This window comes from Bos javanicus, chromosome 7 (assembly GCF_032452875.1).
Source record: "Bos javanicus breed banteng chromosome 7, ARS-OSU_banteng_1.0, whole genome shotgun sequence".
Classification (NCBI taxonomy): domain Eukaryota; kingdom Metazoa; phylum Chordata; class Mammalia; order Artiodactyla; family Bovidae; genus Bos; species Bos javanicus.
The window spans coordinates 11,598,562-11,618,302 of NC_083874.1; the positions used below are offsets into that span (position 1 = coordinate 11,598,562).

Genomic DNA, 19,741 nt, shown 5'->3' on the forward strand with positions numbered 1-19,741 from the left:
GTATTCTTGCCTGGAGAATCCCATGAACAGAGGAGTCTGGCGGACCACAGTCTGTGGGGACGCAAAGAGTTGGACACGACTGAGCGATTAACACACTAGTCCAGTAGGACTTTAATCAAATCTGCTGTGACCCTATTTCCAAACAAGTTCCCATTCTGAAGTATTGGGGGTTAGGACTCCAGCATATCTTTTTTTTTTTTTTTAATTTAAAAAGTTCGTTTATTTTTTATTTGGATGCTCCAAGTCTTAAGTTACAGCACTCAGGGTCTTCATTGCCACGTGGGGAGTCGTCCTTGCAGCTTGCAGTCTCTTTAGTTGCGGCATGAAGGATCTAATTCCCTGACCAGGGACCAAACCCAGGTTCCCTGCATTGGGAGCACAGAGTTTAAACCAATGGACCAAAATGGAAGTCTGCTAATTTGCCTTTTTTTTTTTTTTTTTGGCAGGGGGACACAATTCAACCCAGAATTCTCCATCTCATTTTATAAAGTCTTCAGTATAGCTGTGCTCTCAGAGACACATTTGAGGGGTTTTGTAGAGCTGGACTCTCTCACCCATTGGTTTCTCCAGCCTCCCATGTTTACCTCCCTGGAAAGCCTTGTCCTGCTTTCATCAGTGGGGTTAGTTGCTCCATTGTGTCTGACTCTTTGCAACCGCATGGACTGTAGCCACTAGGTTCCTCTGTGGATGGGCATTCTTCAGTCAAGAATACTGGAGTGGGTTGCCTAGCCCTCCTCCAGGGGATCTTCCCAACCCAGGGATCGAACCCAGGTCTCCTGCACTGCAGGCTGATTCTTTACCAGCTGAGCCACCAGGGAAGCCCTCAAATGTCAGTGTATGTCTCCCCAAATGGGTAGGAGGATCCTCTCCCCAAGGACCTTGGCTCATTCAGGAATGCCCCTCCAACAGCCAGGAATATAACCTCAGGTGACAGGAAGTCCTCTCTTGTCTGTGCATCCAAACCACTCATGGATTTTTTTTGGGGGGGGGTAGTTTTTAAACTTTCATTTTCTATGCAAAGAGCTAATATTGTTTCCACATAAGGTAGATGTGCTGAATGATCTATTCGAGGAACTTCAGTTAGTCTGATTTAACAAAGCCAACGTCCTTCATGTACTGGTGGCCCATATTGAGGCAGTGTTTCCGGATCAGACCGTGCCTGTTTGAGCAGACCCGGCAAGAGCGAGAACCTTCGCTGAATTTTCTCAAATGGCCCCAGTAGAGCTGCTGGTGACCCACGTTGCTTTCTTGACTGCAATGAGGCAAAAGGCTCACATATTTTTTTAAATTAAACACATTAAGTTGTAGTCAACTACGTGTCATATACCATTTTAAAGTGCATACAATGCAGTGGCATTTACTAGTTTCATGGTGTTCTGCAGCTCTCACCTCCATCTAGTTCCAAAACATTTTCATCACCCCAAGAGGAAGCTCCATACGATTTAGCACTCCCTCCCCAGTTCTTCCCTCCCCCCATTCCTGTCAACCACTCATCAGCTTTCTGTCCCTATGGATTTATCCTGAATGTTTCAATACATGGAATCACTCAATATGTGACCTTTTCTGAGTGGCTACTTTCACTCAGCAAAATGTTTTTGAGGCTCATCCACACTGTACCAGGTATCAGTGCCTCTTTTCTTGTGGAGACTTTTTGGTTTTATTAATTTTGATTGGAGTACAGTTGCTTTACAGTGCTGTCTTAGTTTCTGCTATGCAACAAAGTGAATCAGTTATACGCATACGCGTACCCACTCTGTTTTTTAAGAATTCCTTCCCATTTAGGTCACCACAGAGCACTGAGTAGAGTTTCCTGTGCTATACGGTAGGTTTTCATTTGTTATCTATTTTATACATAGTGGTGTATATATGTCGATCCCAATCTCCCAATTCATCCCATCTCCTCTTCCCCCATGGTAACCCTCAATTTGTCCTCTAAATCTGTGACTCTATTTCAGCTTTGCAAATAAGTTCATCTGTACCGTTTTTCTAGATTGCCTTGTGTAGCTTTTTAAAGACAGACTTGCCTGGACAAATACATCTAGGTAAGGGTTGAAAAACTACGCCCGATGCAGGGTGGGGCTTCCCAAGTATGGCTCCCTGCCTCTTTATATAGCCTGTGAACTAAGAATGATTTTTACCTTTTAAAATCATTTTAAAAAGTTAAGTGAAGAATAGTCCATGGTGAGAATGATATAAATCTGAAAATTCAGTGTCTACAGAGTTTTTCTGAACCACAGCTACTCCCATTTGTTTCCATTTTGTCTATGGCCCCTTTCAAGCTACCAAGACAGAGTACAAGACAGAGTTCAAGGCTGGTCTGAAGGTAGTGAGTTATCTCAATTGATTGTTCACAGTCAGTTACAGATCGAACTCCTCGTTCTGCTGACTAGAAAAAAAAAAAAAAGAAAAGAAAAGAAAAAAAAAGGACACAGACACAAAAAAGACAGAGTTCAAGACGGAGACGGTCTGGCCCCCAAACTAATGATACTGACCACTTGGCCCTTTAAGGAAAGTCAGCAGATCACTGTCCCAGGGAATGGACACCACCTAAATTTTCATCCATTCCTTATAAAGGACTCTTTCTCTTTCCCCTCATCTTCCCCCCCAACAAATGAAGCCAAACTCCTCCCAGAATCCACACGGAGACCCCTCAGTTAGAAAGATTAGTTCAAACCCATACATATCAGTTTGCTATACACTTGAAACTAACACAACATTGTAAATTAATTATATTTCTGGGAATTCCCTGTCAGTCCAGTGGTTAGGACTCCCAAGTTTCCACTGCAGGGGACATGAGTTCAATCCCTGGCAGGGGAACTAAGGTCTTACATGTTGTGAGGTGCAGCCAAAAAAAAAAAAAATAGAGCAATGATGGAATAGAATCAGAGGACCTGGTTTAGAATGAGGAGATAAAGTAAGCCTCTCTCCAAAGAGGAATTTTGATTCTGATGATTCTGATACTAATTCCAATGTGTGGCTTCCCCTTCTCCCCCTATACCACCAAGCAATTTTCCAACGTACTGGGTGTCTTGCATTTCCACTCAGTTTTGACACAACCTGCAGATAGCATCAGGGTCCACAGGTTAAGGACTCGGTCCCATATGACTACCCCCACTGCAGATGCCAAGCACAGTTCCAGGTTGTTACCTGTGTTTCTGACCAACTGGGTATAAATCAGAGGTTCCCATTGAGTCAGGAGATGGATGAGCCCCGGAGGAAACAGTTAGAGTTGGTTCTCTGTGGACCGATTCTCTAAGAAGAAAATAGTAGGACAGTCGAGGGAGGAGGCTAAGCCCTGCCCAGATCGAAGATAAAAGCACCACGTATTTCCCATTCTCGAAGTCAAGGAAACTCTCTTGATTAGAAAGCTCCTTGGAGGTAAAAAAATGGAGGGGGTGTCACACACCCTCTTGGCCTCTTCGGTGGAATATATCTTGACTGACAGATGTTCATATACACATAGGGGGATCCTGAGATATACCACATATAGACTCAGAAGCAGGTGAATCAAAATGATTGGCCAAAGGAAACCCCGGAACGAATGCCCCTTAAAAGTAATTGACTACCAGAAAGGGGTGACTCTCTCTCTGAGTCTGCCCACGAGACTATCCACATGTACTATACTCTTTTCTTCCTCCTAGTAAACACTTGTTTCGCTGTGTGCTGTGCTAAGTTGCTTCAGTCATGTCTGGCTCTTTGTAACCCCATAGACTGTAGTCCGCCAGGCTCCTCTGTCCGTGGAATCCTCCAGGCAAGAATACTGGAGTGGGTTGCCATACTCTTCTTCAGGGCATCTTCCTGACCCAGGGATGGAACTCGGGTCTCCTGCATCGCTGGTGAATTCTTTACCTGCTGAGCCACCAGGAAGCCCCACTTGTTTCACTACTTCTGTCTTTGTGGGAATTCTTCTTCTGCAAAGTTGAAGAGCCAGGGTCTTGTCACTGGCCTCTGGTCTAGCGGCTAGGATTTGCTGCTCTCACCGTTATGACCCCATCCCAATCTCTGGCGGGGAACTGAAACCCTGCTTCAAGGCACTGCAGGACGAGGCCACCTGAGATCACCGTGACCCCCTTCTTGGGTTTGATTAATTTCCTACAGTGGCTCACTGAACTCAGAATACTAGAGTTTACTCACTACATCATTTGTTTATTACAGTGAGACTCAACAGCCAGATGCAGAGAGATACACAGGCAAGATCCTGAACAAAGGAACTTCTGAAAGTGTTCTGGTTCACCAACCTAGAAGTTCTCTGGACCCCAATCTTTGAGTTTTTATGGAAGCTTCATTACATAGACATGATTGATTAAGTCCTTGATCACTGGTGATTGAACTCAATCACCCCAGAGGTTGGGAAGTGGGAGTGAAATTTTCAACCCTCTAATGACAAAGCTGGTTCCAACGGCAACCCACCCACATCTCTGTGTGCTTTCCCTAGCAGAACAAGACACATTCATCACTCTTATCACAGAAATTCCAAGGTTTTAAGAGCTGTATGATAGAAACAAGGATGAAGACCAAATATATATATTTCTTTTTATTTCTTTATTTTAGTTTTGATGTGCTGGGTCTTCGTTGCTGTGCTTGGGCTTTCTCTAGTTGCGGAGAGTGGGGGCTACTCTCTGGTTGCAGTGCGCGGGCTTCTCACTGTGGTGACTTCTCTTGTTGCGGAGCAGGGCCCTAGAGAGTGGGCTCAGTAGCTGTGGCACATGGGCTTAGTTGCTCCAAACCATGTGGATCTTCCTGGACCAGGGATTGAGCCCATGTCCCCTGCATTGGCAGGCAGATTCTTAACCACTGGACCATCAGGGAAGTCGCAAATATATGTATTTCTTATTATAAATCACAATATCACAGATCTCAAGCTTCCCTTTCTTGACTTGTCAATCCCAGGAAATTCCCATGATTTTCTGCCTGTCCATAAAGTATCTGGAATTGTCGATGGCCAGCTGCCTTATCACCTTAGGAAATCCTTGTGTAAACTCTCTTTACCCCCATGAGTGAGAAACGTGGTCTCCATGGCAGCGAGGTTAAAGTTCTCTCTGATTTCATGTCACTTCATTGGCAGTTTAATTGTCCAGGACATGAGAAAAACAAAACACCAAACGCCTTATACTGATATGTGTACAACACAGATTTTGAATAATGCCCCTGAGGGAAACATTTCTACCTTTCTTTTCTATTGCTCCATAATAAATTCTCAAAAATATTTCCCTGAAGCAATGTGCTTCAGTGCTTAAAATCTGCCTTAACATCTAGTGGAAATGAGACAGGAGGGAAGGGGGCAGACACAGCCTTTAAAAGAATGATGTAATCACTGAGGATACAACAAAAACTGATTAAAACTAATTAGCCCCAAGATGACAGGCTGCCCTGGGGGCTCAGATGGTGAAGAATCCACCTGCAATGTGGGAAACCTGGGTTTGATCCCTGGGCTGGGAAGACGCCCTGGAGAAGGGAATGGCTACCCACTCCAGTATTCTTGCCTGGAGAATTCCATGGGCAGAAGAGCCTGGAGGGCTACAGCCCTGGTGGGCTGTACTCCACAGGGCCACAAAGTCAGACCCGACCGAGCAAATAACACTATAGCACAGGGAACAATATTCGATATTCTGTGATAAACCATAACAGAAATGTGTGTGTAACTGAATCACTTTTACTATACAGCATATACTGCCACAATACAATTTTTTAAAGAGTCAGCCAATCTGAGATATTCTGTTATAGCAGCCCAAACAGACTAAGACAGTTTCTATAATGGAAGAATTACTATTAAAAAAAGAACTCCACCTTGCTTATGTATCCTTCAGGTCTATGTCCTTGCGGGCAATGTGTCACTTGGAAAATCCCATGATCCAGATGGGAGCAAAAGTTCCCAGCTGTAGCCAACTGGCTTCCTAAATTGAGACTAGATGTTTGGATTGGCATCTCTGGTGGCTCAGATGGTAAAGAATCCACCTGCAATGTGGGAGGCCTGGGTTCGATTCCTGGGTTGGGAAGATGCCCTGGAGAAGGGAACAGCTACCCATTCCAGTATTCTGGCCTGGAGAATTCCATGGACAGAGGAGGCTGGCAGGCTACAGTCCATGCGGTCTCAAAGAGTTGGACACAACTGAGTGACTTTCACTTTCAGAGGTACCATGTGTGCCTGGGCTGATCACTAGTGTCTAAGGCTGTTCAATTTCTTAGTACATGTGATGCTGAAATTCTGTGATGTTCTGCCGCTGGAAAGACACTCAGCCGTGGGATTCTGAGAGATACTCTGTGGTTGTCATGGGAGCACTTCAGGCAGAAGAGATGATCAGTTCCTAGAGTTAGGAGAAAGCTGTCCTCATAGAGTTAGGAGAGAGTGAAGGGCATCAGGAAGAAATTTAATGTTCAGAATGGCTAGCTGAAGTGAAGCCAGAAAGAAAAACAAAAGCCATATGATATCACTTATATATGGGGCTTCCCAAGTGGTGCAGTGGTAAAGAATCCACCTGCCAGTGAAGGAGATGCAGGAGACGTGGGTTCAATCCTTAGGTTGGGAGGATCCCCTGGAGTAGGAAATGGCACCCCACTCCAGTATTTCTGCCCGGGAAAATCCCATGGACAGAGAAGTCTGGCAGCCTACAGTTCATGGAGTTGCAAAGAGTCAGACGTGAATGAGCAGCTGAAAACACACACACACGCACACACACACACAAGCATACATACATATATGTGTGTGTGTGTTCTTTTATCAGATTACTGAGATAGATATATGTATGTATCTGCCATGTGCGCTCAGCCATGCCCGACTCTTTGTGACCCCAAGGACTGGAGCCTGCCAGGTTCCTCTGTCCATGGAATTTTCCAGGCAAGACCTGGAGTGGGTTTCCATTTCTTACTCCAATATATATGTGACTGAATCACTGTGCTGTACACCTTAAACTAAAATGATATTGTAAGTCAACTATACTTCAATTAAAGAAAAGAAAAAAACATTATTATTAGAGCACTAATTCTTAAACTTTTTGGTCTCAGGCCCCCCTCTTCACTCTTAAAGTTACTGAGGACCCTACACAGCTTTCTTAAATGTAAGTTGTAGCTATCAATACTTACTGTTTAAACATTAAAATTGAGAAAATTTACAATGTGCATTTAAAATTTACTTAAAATAACAATAAAACCCATTGAATGGTAACATGAACAACATATTTTATTATATTTTCCAAACCAAAAAATTCAGTTAGTTAGAAGAATAGCATTGCTTTAAATATTTGCAAATCTCCTAGAAGACAGTTGTATTCTCATTTGTGAGACTACCTTATTACTCTGTTGTTAAATGTCATTTTAGTCCAAGTCTATGAAGAAAACCTACAAGCATCTAGCTGAAAAAAGTATTTCAATAGACTTCTCAGGAACTCAAGAATTCTTCTTTCAGATCAGATCAGATCAGTCGCTCAGTTGTGTCCGACTTTTTGCAACCCCATGAATCGCAGCATGCCAGGCCTCCCTGTCCAACACCAACTCCCAGAGTTCACTCAGACTCACGTCCATCGAGTCAGTGATGCCATCCAGCCATCTCATCCTCTGTCGTCCCCTTCTCCTCCTGCCCCCAATCCCTCCCAGCATCAGAGTCTTTTCCAATGAGTCAACTCTTGGCATGAGGTGGCCAAAGTACTGGAGTTTCAGCTTCAGCATCATTCCTTCCAAAGAAATCCCAGGGCTGATGTCCTTCAGAATGGACTGGTTGGATCTTCTTGCAGTTCAAGGGACTCTCAAGAGTCTTCTCCAACACCACAGTTCAAAAGCATCAATTCTTCGGCGCTCAGCCTTCTTCACAGTCCAACTCTCACATCCATACATGACCACAGGAAAAACCATAGCCTTGACTAGATGAACCTTTGTTGGCAAAGTAATGCCTCTGCTTTTGAATATACTATCTAGGTTGGTCATAACTTTCCTTCCAAGGAGTAAGCGTCTTTTAATTTCATGGCTGAATTCTTCTTTAATGCTATACTAAAACTTGAAAAACTGGTAATTTAGTCAAGGTTAGTTGTAGTGGGGACTCTCCATTTCAGTGAGTTCTATTTTATTAAAATCCATTTGTCTACCTTGCACTTTTCATGTATTTCTTTTTTTTCTCAATATCACAGACATGTGGGATCTTAATTCCCTGACCAGGGATCAAATCCATGCCCCCTGCATTGGAAGCACAGTGTCTTAATCACTAGACTGAAAGGACAAGTCCTACCTTGCACTTTTTATGACTCGTTCATTGGTCTTTTGAATAATATTACTTCACTAAGTCATACAGATCTTCCAAACATCGACGCATTTCATTACATAATATTTTAAAAACTCCATTTGTTAATATCACCACCAATCTCAGAAAAGTCTTTCAGCGTTGGAACATTGTCAAACATGGTGACAAACACGTGTCTTCCAAAATTAAAATTTTCCCTTGAAGCTCAAATTTTACCACTGGCAACAAACACTGTCAGTTGTTTTCCTTGAACCAGCAAGTTCATTTCATTCATTTTTGAGAAAATTTCTGCCAGAACCCAAGTTGAAACCTCATAGACTGTCAGTTTTTTCCAACAAATTATAGTTCATGGAAAACTGTCCAATTCAACTCTTAAACACTCAACCAACTGCGGGCCTTAAGGTATCTACTATCTGTCTACTGTGATTTGCTCAGAGGTGGTCATGTGATAAAGGCTGGACCAATCAGAGTGCATCTCAGAACAAAGAATTTCTATCTCCTTCCCTGAAGTTTGAAGCTTCAGGGCTACTGGCAGAGAGCTTTTGACCATAGGGTTGGCCAACCATAGTTTGAAGCCAACATCGTGAAGCGCACAGCAGAGAGACGGGAAGAAACTAAATTATTGATCACATCACTGAGCCAGAATACCAAGTCGTTCTTAAAAACACATCTTACTTTTTCATTTATGATGTCTGCTTGGGTGTATCATCCACTGGGTGACTTAAATAACAGACATTTAATTCTTACAGTTCTGGAGGCTAAGAAACCAACATCAGTGTTCCAGTCAATCAGGTTTCTAGTGAGAGCTCTGTTTTTGATTTTCCGATGGTCTCCTTCTTGCTATATCTGCACATGGCCTTTCCTTGGTTCAGGAACATGGTTGTTCGGTCACTCTGTCATGTCCCACTCTTTGCAACTCTATAGACTGCAGCATGATAGGCTTCCCTATCCTTCACCATCTCCCGGAGTTTGCTCAAACTCAGATCCATTGAGTCAATGATGCCATCCAACCATCTCATTTTCTATTGCCCTCTTCTCCTCCTGCCTTCAATCTTTCCCAGCATCAGGGTCTTTTCAAGAACATAGAGACAGTGTGATTTCTCTCTCTTCCTCTTTTAAAAATGTTTTATTTATTTATTACTTTTGTCTGTGCTGGGTCTTCATTGCTGCACAGGCTTTCTCTGGTTGTGGTGAGTGGGGGCTACTCCCTAGCTGAGGTGTGTGGGCTTCTTATTGTGGTGGCTTCTCTCATTGTGGAGCGTGGGCTCTAGGGAACACGGGTTCCAGAATTGCAGCATACAGGCTTAGTTGCTGTATGGCAAGTGGGATCTTCCTGGACCAGGGATTGAATCTTTGTCCCCTGCACTGCATTGGCAGGCAGATTCTTAATCACTAGACCACCAGAGAAGTCCCTCTCTTTGTATCAGGACTGCAGCTTTACTGAATTAGGCCCGACCTTTATGGCCTTATTTAGCCTTGGAAGTGAAAAATGTTAGTCATTCAGTCACATCCAACTCTTTGCCACCCACAAACTTGCAGCCCATCAGGCTCCTCTGTCCATGGAATTCTCCAGAATTCTGGAATAGAGAGTCCAATATTGGACTAGAAGTCATAGAATACTTAGAATTCTATGCATAAAATACATGGAACAGAAGAATACTGGACTAGATAGTCATTCTCTTTCTCTAGGGGATGTTCCCAACCTAGAGATCGAAATCAGGCCTCTTCCTTTGCCGGCATATTCTTTACCATAATTGCCTCCTAAAAGCCCTAATCCAAATACAGTCAAGTTGGGGGTTAGGGCTTTAGCATATGAATTTTAAAAGGATGCACTTTGGTCCATGGCAGCTAATGCTATGTCCAATTCAGTTTGAGATTTTAGTCACAACCAGGAGTATCCTAAACAATGCAGTGGAAACTTAAGTGATTTTTAGTAAGTCTGAGCCTCAGTTTTCTCATCTGCAGAATGTTTAAAAGCAGGAGGTCCTTGTCATCATCCACCACGGAGATTAAGTGAAACAATAAATTTGTGAATATTTGGAATAATATAAAGTTCATGGAAGATATTAATTAAAATTAACAAGAAGGTTGGAGGACTTCCCTGGCAGTCCAGTGGTTAAGAATTCATGCTTCCAATGCAGGGGCTGTGCGTCCAATCCCTAGTCTGGAACTGGGATCCTGCATGCTTCGTGTTTGGGTCAGAAAAATAAGCAAATAAAATAAACAAGAAGGCTGCCAGACCAAGGGTCAGAGGTAGGCACAGCAAGGTGAGGAAAAAAGAGAGAAATGATAACCCTGTTTTTCTAAAGAGATAGATAAATAGTGATAGGAGCATGCATACTTGGGATATGCATGCCTGTCTCAGAAATAACAAAAATAAACCTTCAGACCCTAAATGGGGAGAGTAATTATAAATAGAGCAATATTAGCTGTGAGTGACAAGCCCAATTAGAGAATGTAAAGATGATTTAGAAGGTCTTCATGCAAAGCATCTTGGGTTGCTATAAAAATATTTGATATTTACAGCTCAAGAAAGAGATGAAAATTAAGAGAAGATAGTTCAGGATCTGACTGTTGATCTGCTCTGTTGTAGGTGCTGTCAATGCCCAGTTTTTTCCTTCTCACTGTCAGTCATTACACCCTGGCCCAACTTCCAAAGGCCAGCTCTGCTGAGCTGTGCTCAGTCACTCAGTCGTGTCTGACTCTTTGGGGCCCCATGGACTGTAGCCAGCCAAGTTCCTCTGCCTGTGGGATTTTCCAGGCAAGAATACTGGAGTGGGGTGCCATTTCCTTCTCCAGGGAATCTTCCTGACCCAGGGATTGAACCTGCATCTCTTGTGTCTCCTGCATTGGAATCAGATTCTTTACCTGCTGAGCCAATGGGGAAAGCCATCAAGGTTGCCTGGAACCACTTTTAAAGTGGTTGGCATTGAAATGAAAACTGACCTTTTCCAGTCTGGTGGCCACTGCTGAGTTTTCCAAATTTGCTGACATTGAGTGAAGCACTTGAACAGCATCATCTTTTAGGATTTGAAATAGCTCAGCTTTGTTTGTAGTAGTTTGTAGTAGTGCTTCCTAAGGCAAACGACTTCACACTCCAGGATGTCTGGCTCTAGGTGAGTGATGAGACTGTCATGAGCATCCTGGTCATTAAGATCTTTTTTTGTACAGTTCTGTGTATTCTTGCCACCACCTTTTCCTTTTAATTTCTTCTGCTTCTGTTAGGTCCTTACCATTTTTGTTCTTTATTGTGCTTGCTTCATCCTTGCATGAAATGTTCCCTTGGTATCTCTAATTTTCTTGAAGAGATCTCTAGTCTTTCCAATTCTGTTGTTTTCCTCTATTTCTTTGGACTGTTCACTTAAGAAGGCTTTCTTCTCGCTCCTTGCTATTTTCTGGAACTCTGCATTCAGATGGGTGTATCTTTCCCATTCTCTCTTGCTTTTTACTTCTCTTCTTTCCTTGGCTATTAGTAAAGCCTTACCAGACAATCACTTTGCCCTCTTGCATTTCTTTTTTGTGGGGATGGTTTTGGTCACTGCCTCCTTTACAATGTTACGATCCTCCATCCATAGTTCTTCAGGCACTCTATCATATCTAATCCCTTGAATCTATTTGTCACTTCCACTGTATAATCATAGGGATTTGATTCAGGTCACTCCTGAATGGCCTACCGGTTTTCCCTACTTTCTTCAATTTAAACCTGAATTTTGCAATAAGGAGCTGATGATCTGAACCACAGTCAGCTTCCAGTGTTGTTTTTGATGACCACAAAACAACTTAGAGCTTCTCCATCTTCAGCTGCAAAAACATGATCAATCTGATTTCGATATTGACCGTTTGGTGATGCTCATGTGTAGAGCCATCTCTTGTGTTGTTGAAAAAGGGTGTTTGCTATGACCAGTGTGTTCTGTTGGCAAAATTCTATTAGCTTTTGCTCTGCTTCATTTTGTACACCAAGGCCAAATTTTCCTGTTACTCCAAGTGTCTCTCTGAGAAGGCAATGGCAACCCACTTCAGTACTCTTGCCTGGAAAATCCCATGGACGGAGGGGCCTGGTGGGCTGCAGTCCATGGGGTCGCTAGGAGTCGGACACGACTGATCAACTTCACTTTCACTTTTCACTTTCACGCATTGGAGAAGGCAATGGCAACCCACTCCAGTACTCTTGCCTGGAAAATCCCATGGACGGGGAGCCTGGTGGGCTGCCGTCTATGGGATCGCACAGAGTTGAACACGACTGAAGCGACTTAGCAGTAGTAGCCAAGTGTCTCTTGACTTCTTGCTTTTGCATTCCAGTGCCCTATGATGAAAAGGACATCTTTTTTGTGTGTGTGTTAGTTCTGGAAGATCTTGTAGGTCTTCATAGAACTGGCCAGCTTCAGCTTCTTTGGCATCAGTGGTTGGGGCATAGATTTGGAGTACTGTGATATTGAATGGTTTGCCTTGGAAACAAACCAAGATCATTCTGTTGTTTTGGAGATTGCACCCAAGTACCATGCATTGGGTTTTGCAAGTAAATGCAAAACTTGCATTTACTTGCACTTTGGACTCTTTTGTTGACTTTGAGGGCTACTTCCTTTCTTCTAAGGGATCCTTGCCCACAGCAGTAGATATAACGGTCGTCTGAATTAAATTCACCCATTCCCATTCATTTTAGTTCACTGATTCCTAAGATGTCAGTGTTCACTCTTGCCATCTCCTGCTTGATCACATTCAATTTACCTTGATTTATGGACCTAACATTCCAGGTACCTACGCGATATTCTTCTTCACAGCATTGGACTTTACTTTCATCACCAGATACATCCCCAACTGTCATTTCCACTTTGGCCCATCCGCTTCATTCTTTCTGGGGCTATTAGTAATTGCCCTCCACTCTTCGCTGGTAGCATATTGGACATTTTCCAACATGGGGGGCTCACTTTTCGGTGTCATATCTTTTTGCTTTTTTTTTTTAACTTTTATTTTATTTTTAAACTTTACAATATTGTATTAGTTTTGCCAAATATCGAAATGAATCCGCCACAGGTATACCCGCGTTCCCCATCCTGAACCCTCCTCCCTCCTCCCTCCCCTACCCTCCCTCTGGGTCGTCCCAGTGCACCAGCCCCAAGCATCCAGTACCATGCATTGAACCTGAACTGGCGACTTTTTGCTTTTTTATGCTGTTCATTGGGTTCTTGCGGCAAGAATACTAGAGGGGTTTGCCATTCCCTCCTCCAGTGGACTATGTTTTGTTAGAGCTCTCCACCATGACCCGCCCATCTTGGGTGGCCCTGCACAGCATGGCTCATAGCTTCATTGAGTTCCACAAGCCCCTTCGCCACGACAAGGCTGTAATCCATGAAGGGGACATACACTGTACTTCCATGTATATGATCTCCCGGTAATGACAAAACTGTAGGGACAGATTGCTATGGGCTGAAGATGCCGGGAGGAGTTAATTACAAAGGGTCTTGAGGGAACTGCTTGGGGTTGATGAAACTGTTCTATATCTTGATTTTGGAGATGGTTCCACAGCTGCGTGCATTTTTCAAAACTCATAGGACTGTACACTAATCAAGGGTGAATTTGGCTGGATGTAAATTAAGCCTCAATAGAAAAGGTCACGTAAAGAAAGAGCGTTCATCATCATTGTCTTAGCTGGTTGTCATGACAACCCGGCAACAATCAGGCATGATTATTCATTTTTTCAGCCAACTGTTTTGAGCCTATCTGCACTTTGCAATGCCGCGTCCTTCTAAACCTGCTACTGATTGCTTTCTAGCCCACCAGTCCTCTCAAATTGTTCTTGTCGAGGTCATTAGTGACCGCATATTTGCTCAAGCCCGTGGTTAATTTTCAGCTCTCACTTCCTTGACCTTTTTTCTTTCTTCCTTTTTTCCTTCCTTTCGCTCCTCCCTCCCTCCCCTTCTTTCCTTTCTTTTTTAATTTTTTTCAAGAAACAATCTCAATTTTTAAAAATGTTTTTTAAAAATTTTAATTGGAGGCTAATTACAATATTGTGGTGATTGTTGCCATACATTCACATGAATCAGCCATGGGTGTACATGTGTTCCCCATCCTGACCCTCCTTCCCACCTCCTTCCCCATCCCATCCCTCAGGGTCAAGGTTATTTATTTATTTATTTGGCTACACTGGGTCCTAGTTATAGCAGGTAAGGTATTTTAGCCGCAGCACACAGAATCTTTTGTTGGGGCACACAGACTCTTAGTTGCGGCATGTGGGATCTTGTTCCCTGCCCGAGGGTCAAGCCCAGTCCTCCTGTATTGGGATCAGGGAGTTTTAGGCATTGGACCACCAGGGAAGTCCCTCCTTCTTTCTTTTTCTCTCTCTTTCATTCTCTCTTTCCCTCCCTCTCTCTCTCTCACTGTCTTTCATTCTTTCTTTCCCACTTGGCATCTCAGATGCTCACACCACAGCTCTGTCTCCTCCAGCCTGCAGCTTTCTCGATGCTGCTCTTTCCTGCTCTGCCTTTGACTGTCCTCAGTTTCTTCTTTACCCCATCCCTCCCCATTCACCTGCTTTTCCTCTCCTCCCCACCTCCCTAGGGGAGCACATCCAGCCTTTTGGCACCAGATAGCTCTTAGATACTCATGACTGCCAAATCTGGTTTGCATTTATCCCCTTCCTTCCTGCGTACCTGGATTTCCAGTGTAATTTTCGTCAGTTGATTTTGCAGTCTCCAAAAAGACATTAAATCAGGGAAGCTTTGACTCACAGCTCAGGGCTGCTGTCACTAGGTTTCGGGCCACTTACGTCACTTCACATTTTCTTTATCTGTTTATTTATTGATGGACATTTAGCTTGTTTTCATATCTTGGTCATTGTGAATAATACTGCAATGAACATGTGAGCCTCAGATATCTCATCAAGACCCAGATTTCTTTTTCTTTGGATATACACCCTGAAGTGGGATTGCTGTCTCACAGGGTAGTTCTATTTTTAATTTCTTGAGAAACCTCCATACTGTTTTCTGTGATGGCTGCACCAATTTGTATTTCCTCCAACAGTGCACAAGTGTTGCTTTTCTCTACATCATTGCCAATACTTGTTATCTCCTGTCTTTTTGAGAATAGCAAAGGTTCATAATCTTGACCTCAACTGGCTAAAGACAACACTGTTCTGAATAAAGCTGATTAAAAGAGCACTATTTCATCTTCTTTTGAATTTGTATAGCTGTAAAAGCTATACACTTCACAAATGCAAAAACTGGAAACTGATGACCTCCATTAATCTCTCATGGAGAGCTCACCCATATTTGTAGCTGTTGTTCAGTGGCTAAGTCATGTCCGACTCTTTGTAACCCCATGTACTACAGCACGACAGTGTCCCCTGTCTGTCACTATCTCCCAGGGTTTGCTCAAACCCATGTCCATTGAGTTGGTGATACCATCCAACCATCTCATCCTCTGCCACCCCCTTCTCCTTTTGCCTTCAATCTTTCCCAGTGTCAGAGTCTTTTCCAATGAGTCAGTTCTTTGCATCAGGTGGCCAAAGTATTGAAGCTTCAGCTTCAGCACCAGTTCTGCTGTTGCTGCTGCTGCTAAGTCGCTTCAGTCGTGTCCTACTCTATGTGACCCCATAGACGGCAGCCCACCAGTCTCCCCCGTCCCTGGGATTCTCCAGGCAAGAGTACTGGAGTGGGGTGCCATTGCCTTCTCCACAGCACCAGTTCTTCCTGTGAATATTCAGGGTTGATTCCCTTTAGGATTGACTGGCTTGATCTCCTTGCTGTCCATGGGACTGTCAAGAGTCTTCTCCAGCACTACAATTAGAAAGCATCAATTCTTCAGCGCTCAGCCTTCTTTATGGTCCAACTCTCACATCTGTTCATGACTACTGGAAAAACCATATTAGTGATTTGCAATTAATCCTCTCAAACATTTATTAAAAATGCCAATTTTCAAAGTCAGAACATGTTGTACATTCTGTTCTATCTGATTTATTTACTTGATAAGATATATTGGCTGTCTAGTGATTTGGTAATTAATTAATTGCATATTTTTGGTTGCTCTGGATTCTCGTTGCACGTGGGCTTTCTCTAGTAGTTGGGAGCAGGGGCTACTCTTTGTTGCGGTGCGTGGGCTTCTCATTGCAGAGGCTTCTCTTGTTGAGGAAACAGGCTCTAGGTGTGCAGGTTTCAGTAGTTACAGCTCGTGGGCTCAGTACTTGCGGCTCATGGGCTCTAGAGAGCAAGCTCAGGAGCTGTGGTGCTCAAGGGCCCAGCTGCTTCTTGGCATGCGCAATCCTCCCAGACCAGGGATCAAATCTGTGTCCTCTGCACTGACAGGTGGATTCTTATCCACTGCACCACCAGGGAAGTCCAGAGACAGGATGTCTTTTAATTTTTGCCTCTGGTCAGTGTTTCTCAATGGGGGAGAGTTGTCCCCCAGGGGACATTTGGTGATAACATTTGAGGGTGGTCGTGTCCATGGTATCTTGGGGGTGGAGGCTGAATATGCTATTAGATGGAAACATCTTACAGAGAACAAGACAGCCCTGCCCTACCCCCACCACAAAGAGACATCCTGGATTATCCAAGTGGTTCCAAATGTAATCACGTGCATGCTCCATTGCTTTAGTCGTGTCCAACTCTTTGCAATCCCATGAACTGTAGCGCACCAGGCTCCTCTGTCCATGGGATTCTCCAGGCAATACTGGAGTGGGTGTCATGCCCTCCTCCAGGGGATCTTCCCAATCCAGGGATCAAATCTGGGTCTCCTGCATTGCAGGCAGATTCTTTATTGCTGAGTCACTAGGGAAGTCCAATGTAATCACAGGTGTCTTTATATTAACAAGGGGCAGGAGATCAGAGGCAATGTGATGATGGAAGATCGGGGAGAAAGGTACCTGAAGATACTACACTGCTGCCTTTGAAGATGGAGGAAGGGGATGAATCAAGGGATACAAGAAATGCATCTCTAGAACCTGGAAAAGTCGAGGAAGTATGTTCTCTTCTAGAGCTTCCAGAGACATCAAGCACAGGCCTACCAACACTTTGGTTTCAGGTCAGTGGAACCCAGCTGTGAAGTTAAAAGATGCTTGCTCCTTGGAAGAAAAATTATGATGAACCTAGACAGCATATTAAAAAGCAGAGACATCACTTTACCAACAAAAGTCCATGTAGTCAAAGCTATGGATTTTCCACTGGTCATGTATGGATGTGAGAGCTGGACCATAAAGAAGAATGAGCACTGAAGAATTAATGCTTTTAAACTATGGTGTGGGAAACTACTCTTGAAAGTCCTTTGGACAGCAAGGAGATCAAGTTAGCCAATCCTAAAGGAAATCAACCCTGAATGTTCATTGGAAGTACTGGTGCTGAGGCTGAAGCTCCATTACTTTGGCCACCTGATGCAAAGAGTGACTCTGTGCAAAAGACCCTGATGCTGGGAAAGATGGAGGGCAGGAGGAGAAGGGGGAGGGCAGAGAATGGTTGGATGGTAGGATCAACTAAATGGACATGAGTTTGAGCATACTCTGGGAGATAGTGAAGGACAGGCAAGCTCGGGGTGATGCAGTGCGTGGGGTCGCAAAGAGTCAGACACGACTGAGCAACTGAACAGCAACAACAGTGGAACCCATTTCAGACAATACAGTTGTGCTATTTTAAGCAACTGAGTTAATGCATGTTTGTTAGAGCAGTGAGAAGAAACTAATACAGATGCTGTTCCATGTTGTGGCTTAATTTATCTAACCAATTTCCTACTGATGTCATTTAGGTTACTTAAAAAAGGTTATTTTATTTTGTGGTTTGTTTGTTTAGAAGGATAATTGTTTTACAGAATTTTGCTGTTTTCTGTCAAACCTCAACACAAATCAGCCCGTGTTTGTTTGTTTTTGTTTCTTTGGCAATTACAAATGATGCACATGGTAGATTGCCAAAATGGTATCAATTCTTCACACTTCTCTTTTGCCAGTCACTTTGTAGCATTTTATTATTTTTGAATTTTAATTAAAAATTATTTATTAATTTATTTTCGGTTGCACTGACTCTTCGTTGCTGCACAAGGGCTTTCTCTAGTTGTGGTGAGTGGGGGCTGCTCTCTGTTGTGGTTCAGGAGCTTCCCATTGCAGCGGCTTCTCTTGTTGGGGAAAGCCCTGGGAATGTGAGCTGCTCAGTGGTTTGCTGGCTTTAGAGCTTGGGCTCAGTAGTTATGGCACATGGTCTCAGTTGCTCTGAGGCACATGGAAAGTTCCCAGACCAGGGATCAAACCTGTTTTCCCTGCTTTGGCAGGTGGATTCTCAATCACTAGACTACCAGGCAAGTCCTAGCATCCTACTGCTTTTACTGTGGGTTTACTATGACTTGCTTTGGGTAGGAACATGCTTGAAAGGTCCCTACGTGACTAGGCTAACTCTTGCACCACTGACATCACCACGAGGACACACTGGGGATCGCCTTCAGGAGAGTGAGAGACGTGCGGCACAGAGCCAAGTTGCTCTTGTCACTCCACGGTCAGCCAGCTAACCATCAGTCATGTGAGCAAAAAGAGCTAAGATCAGCAAAACCATTTGATCCTCCACTGACCCCAGACATATGTGCAACAAATTTACTGTCGTATGCCATTGATCACGACGCAGACTTTCTTATCTCTCCTTGCTATTCTTAGGAGCTCTGCATTCAGATAGGTAAACCTTTTCTCCTTTGCCTTTAGCTTCTCTTCTTTTCTCAGCTATTTTGTAAGGCCTCCTCAGACAACCATTTTGCCTTTTTGCATTTCTTTTTCTTGGGGATGATCTTGATCACTGCCTCCTGTACAATGTCACAAACCTCTGTCCAGAGTTCTTCAGGCACTCCATCAGACCTAATCCCTTGAATCTATTTGTTACTTCCACTGTATAATTGTAAGGGATTTGATTTAGGTCAAACCTGAATGGTCTAGTAGTTTTCCCTGCTTTCTTCAATTTAATTCTGACTTTTGCAATAAGGAGTTCATGATCAGAGCCGCAGTCTGCACCAGGTCTTGTTTTTGCTGACTGTATAGAGCTTCTCCATCTTCGGCTGCAAAGATTATAATCAACCTGATTTCTGTATTGACCATCTTGTGATGTCCATGTGTAGAGTCATCTCTTGTGTTGTTGGAAGAGGCAAAGGAGAAAAGGAAAGATATACCCATCTGAATGCAGAGTTCCAAAGAATAGCAAGGAGAGATGAGAAAACCTTCCTAAGTGATCAATGAAAAGAAATAGAGGAAAACAATAGAATGGGAAAGACTCTTCAAGAAAATTAGAGATACCAAGGGAACATTTCATGCAAAGATGGGCACAATAAAGGACAGAAATGGTATGGACTAACAGAAGCAGAAGATATTAAGAAAAGGTGGAAAGAATACACATAAAAACTATACAAAAAAGATCTTAATGACCAAGATAACCACAATAATGTGATCATTCACCTAGAACCAGACATCCTGGAGTGTGAAGTCAAGTGGGCCTTAGGAAGCATCACTACAAACAAAACTAGTGGAGTGATGGAATTCCAGATGAGCTATTTCAAATCCTA

At 43.5% G+C, this 19,741-nt stretch overlaps 1 protein-coding gene and 1 pseudogene across 1 annotated transcript; one reads left to right on the forward strand and one right to left on the reverse strand.

The window, feature by feature from the left end:
* Nucleotides 1-1,080: 1,080 nt before the first annotated feature.
* LOC133251873 (small ribosomal subunit protein uS14-like) lies at nt 1,081-13,036 on the reverse strand. Its single transcript, XM_061424627.1, has 2 exons — nt 12,987-13,036; nt 1,081-1,252 (listed from the first exon to the last, which is right to left on the reverse strand). The coding sequence occupies exons 1-2, from the start codon at nt 13,034-13,036 to the stop codon at nt 1,081-1,083; spliced, it is 222 nt and encodes a 73-aa protein (XP_061280611.1).
* Nucleotides 13,037-13,515: 479 nt separating this feature from the next.
* LOC133251874 (mitochondrial transcription rescue factor 1-like) overlaps nt 13,516-19,741 on the forward strand; it is a 60,412-nt pseudogene continuing 54,186 nt past the window's right edge.

Bases quoted from the DNA above. Each gene is read 5' to 3' on its own strand.
- LOC133251873 (XM_061424627.1), bottom strand. From the start codon at position 13,036: ATGTATCTGGTGATGAAAGTAAAGTCCAATGCTGTGAAGAAGAATATC. The intron at 1,253-12,986 runs GTAGGTACCTGG...GCCTCATTGCAG, and splicing joins GCTGTGAAGAAGAATATCGC to TCAAGAAAGCAACGTGGGTC.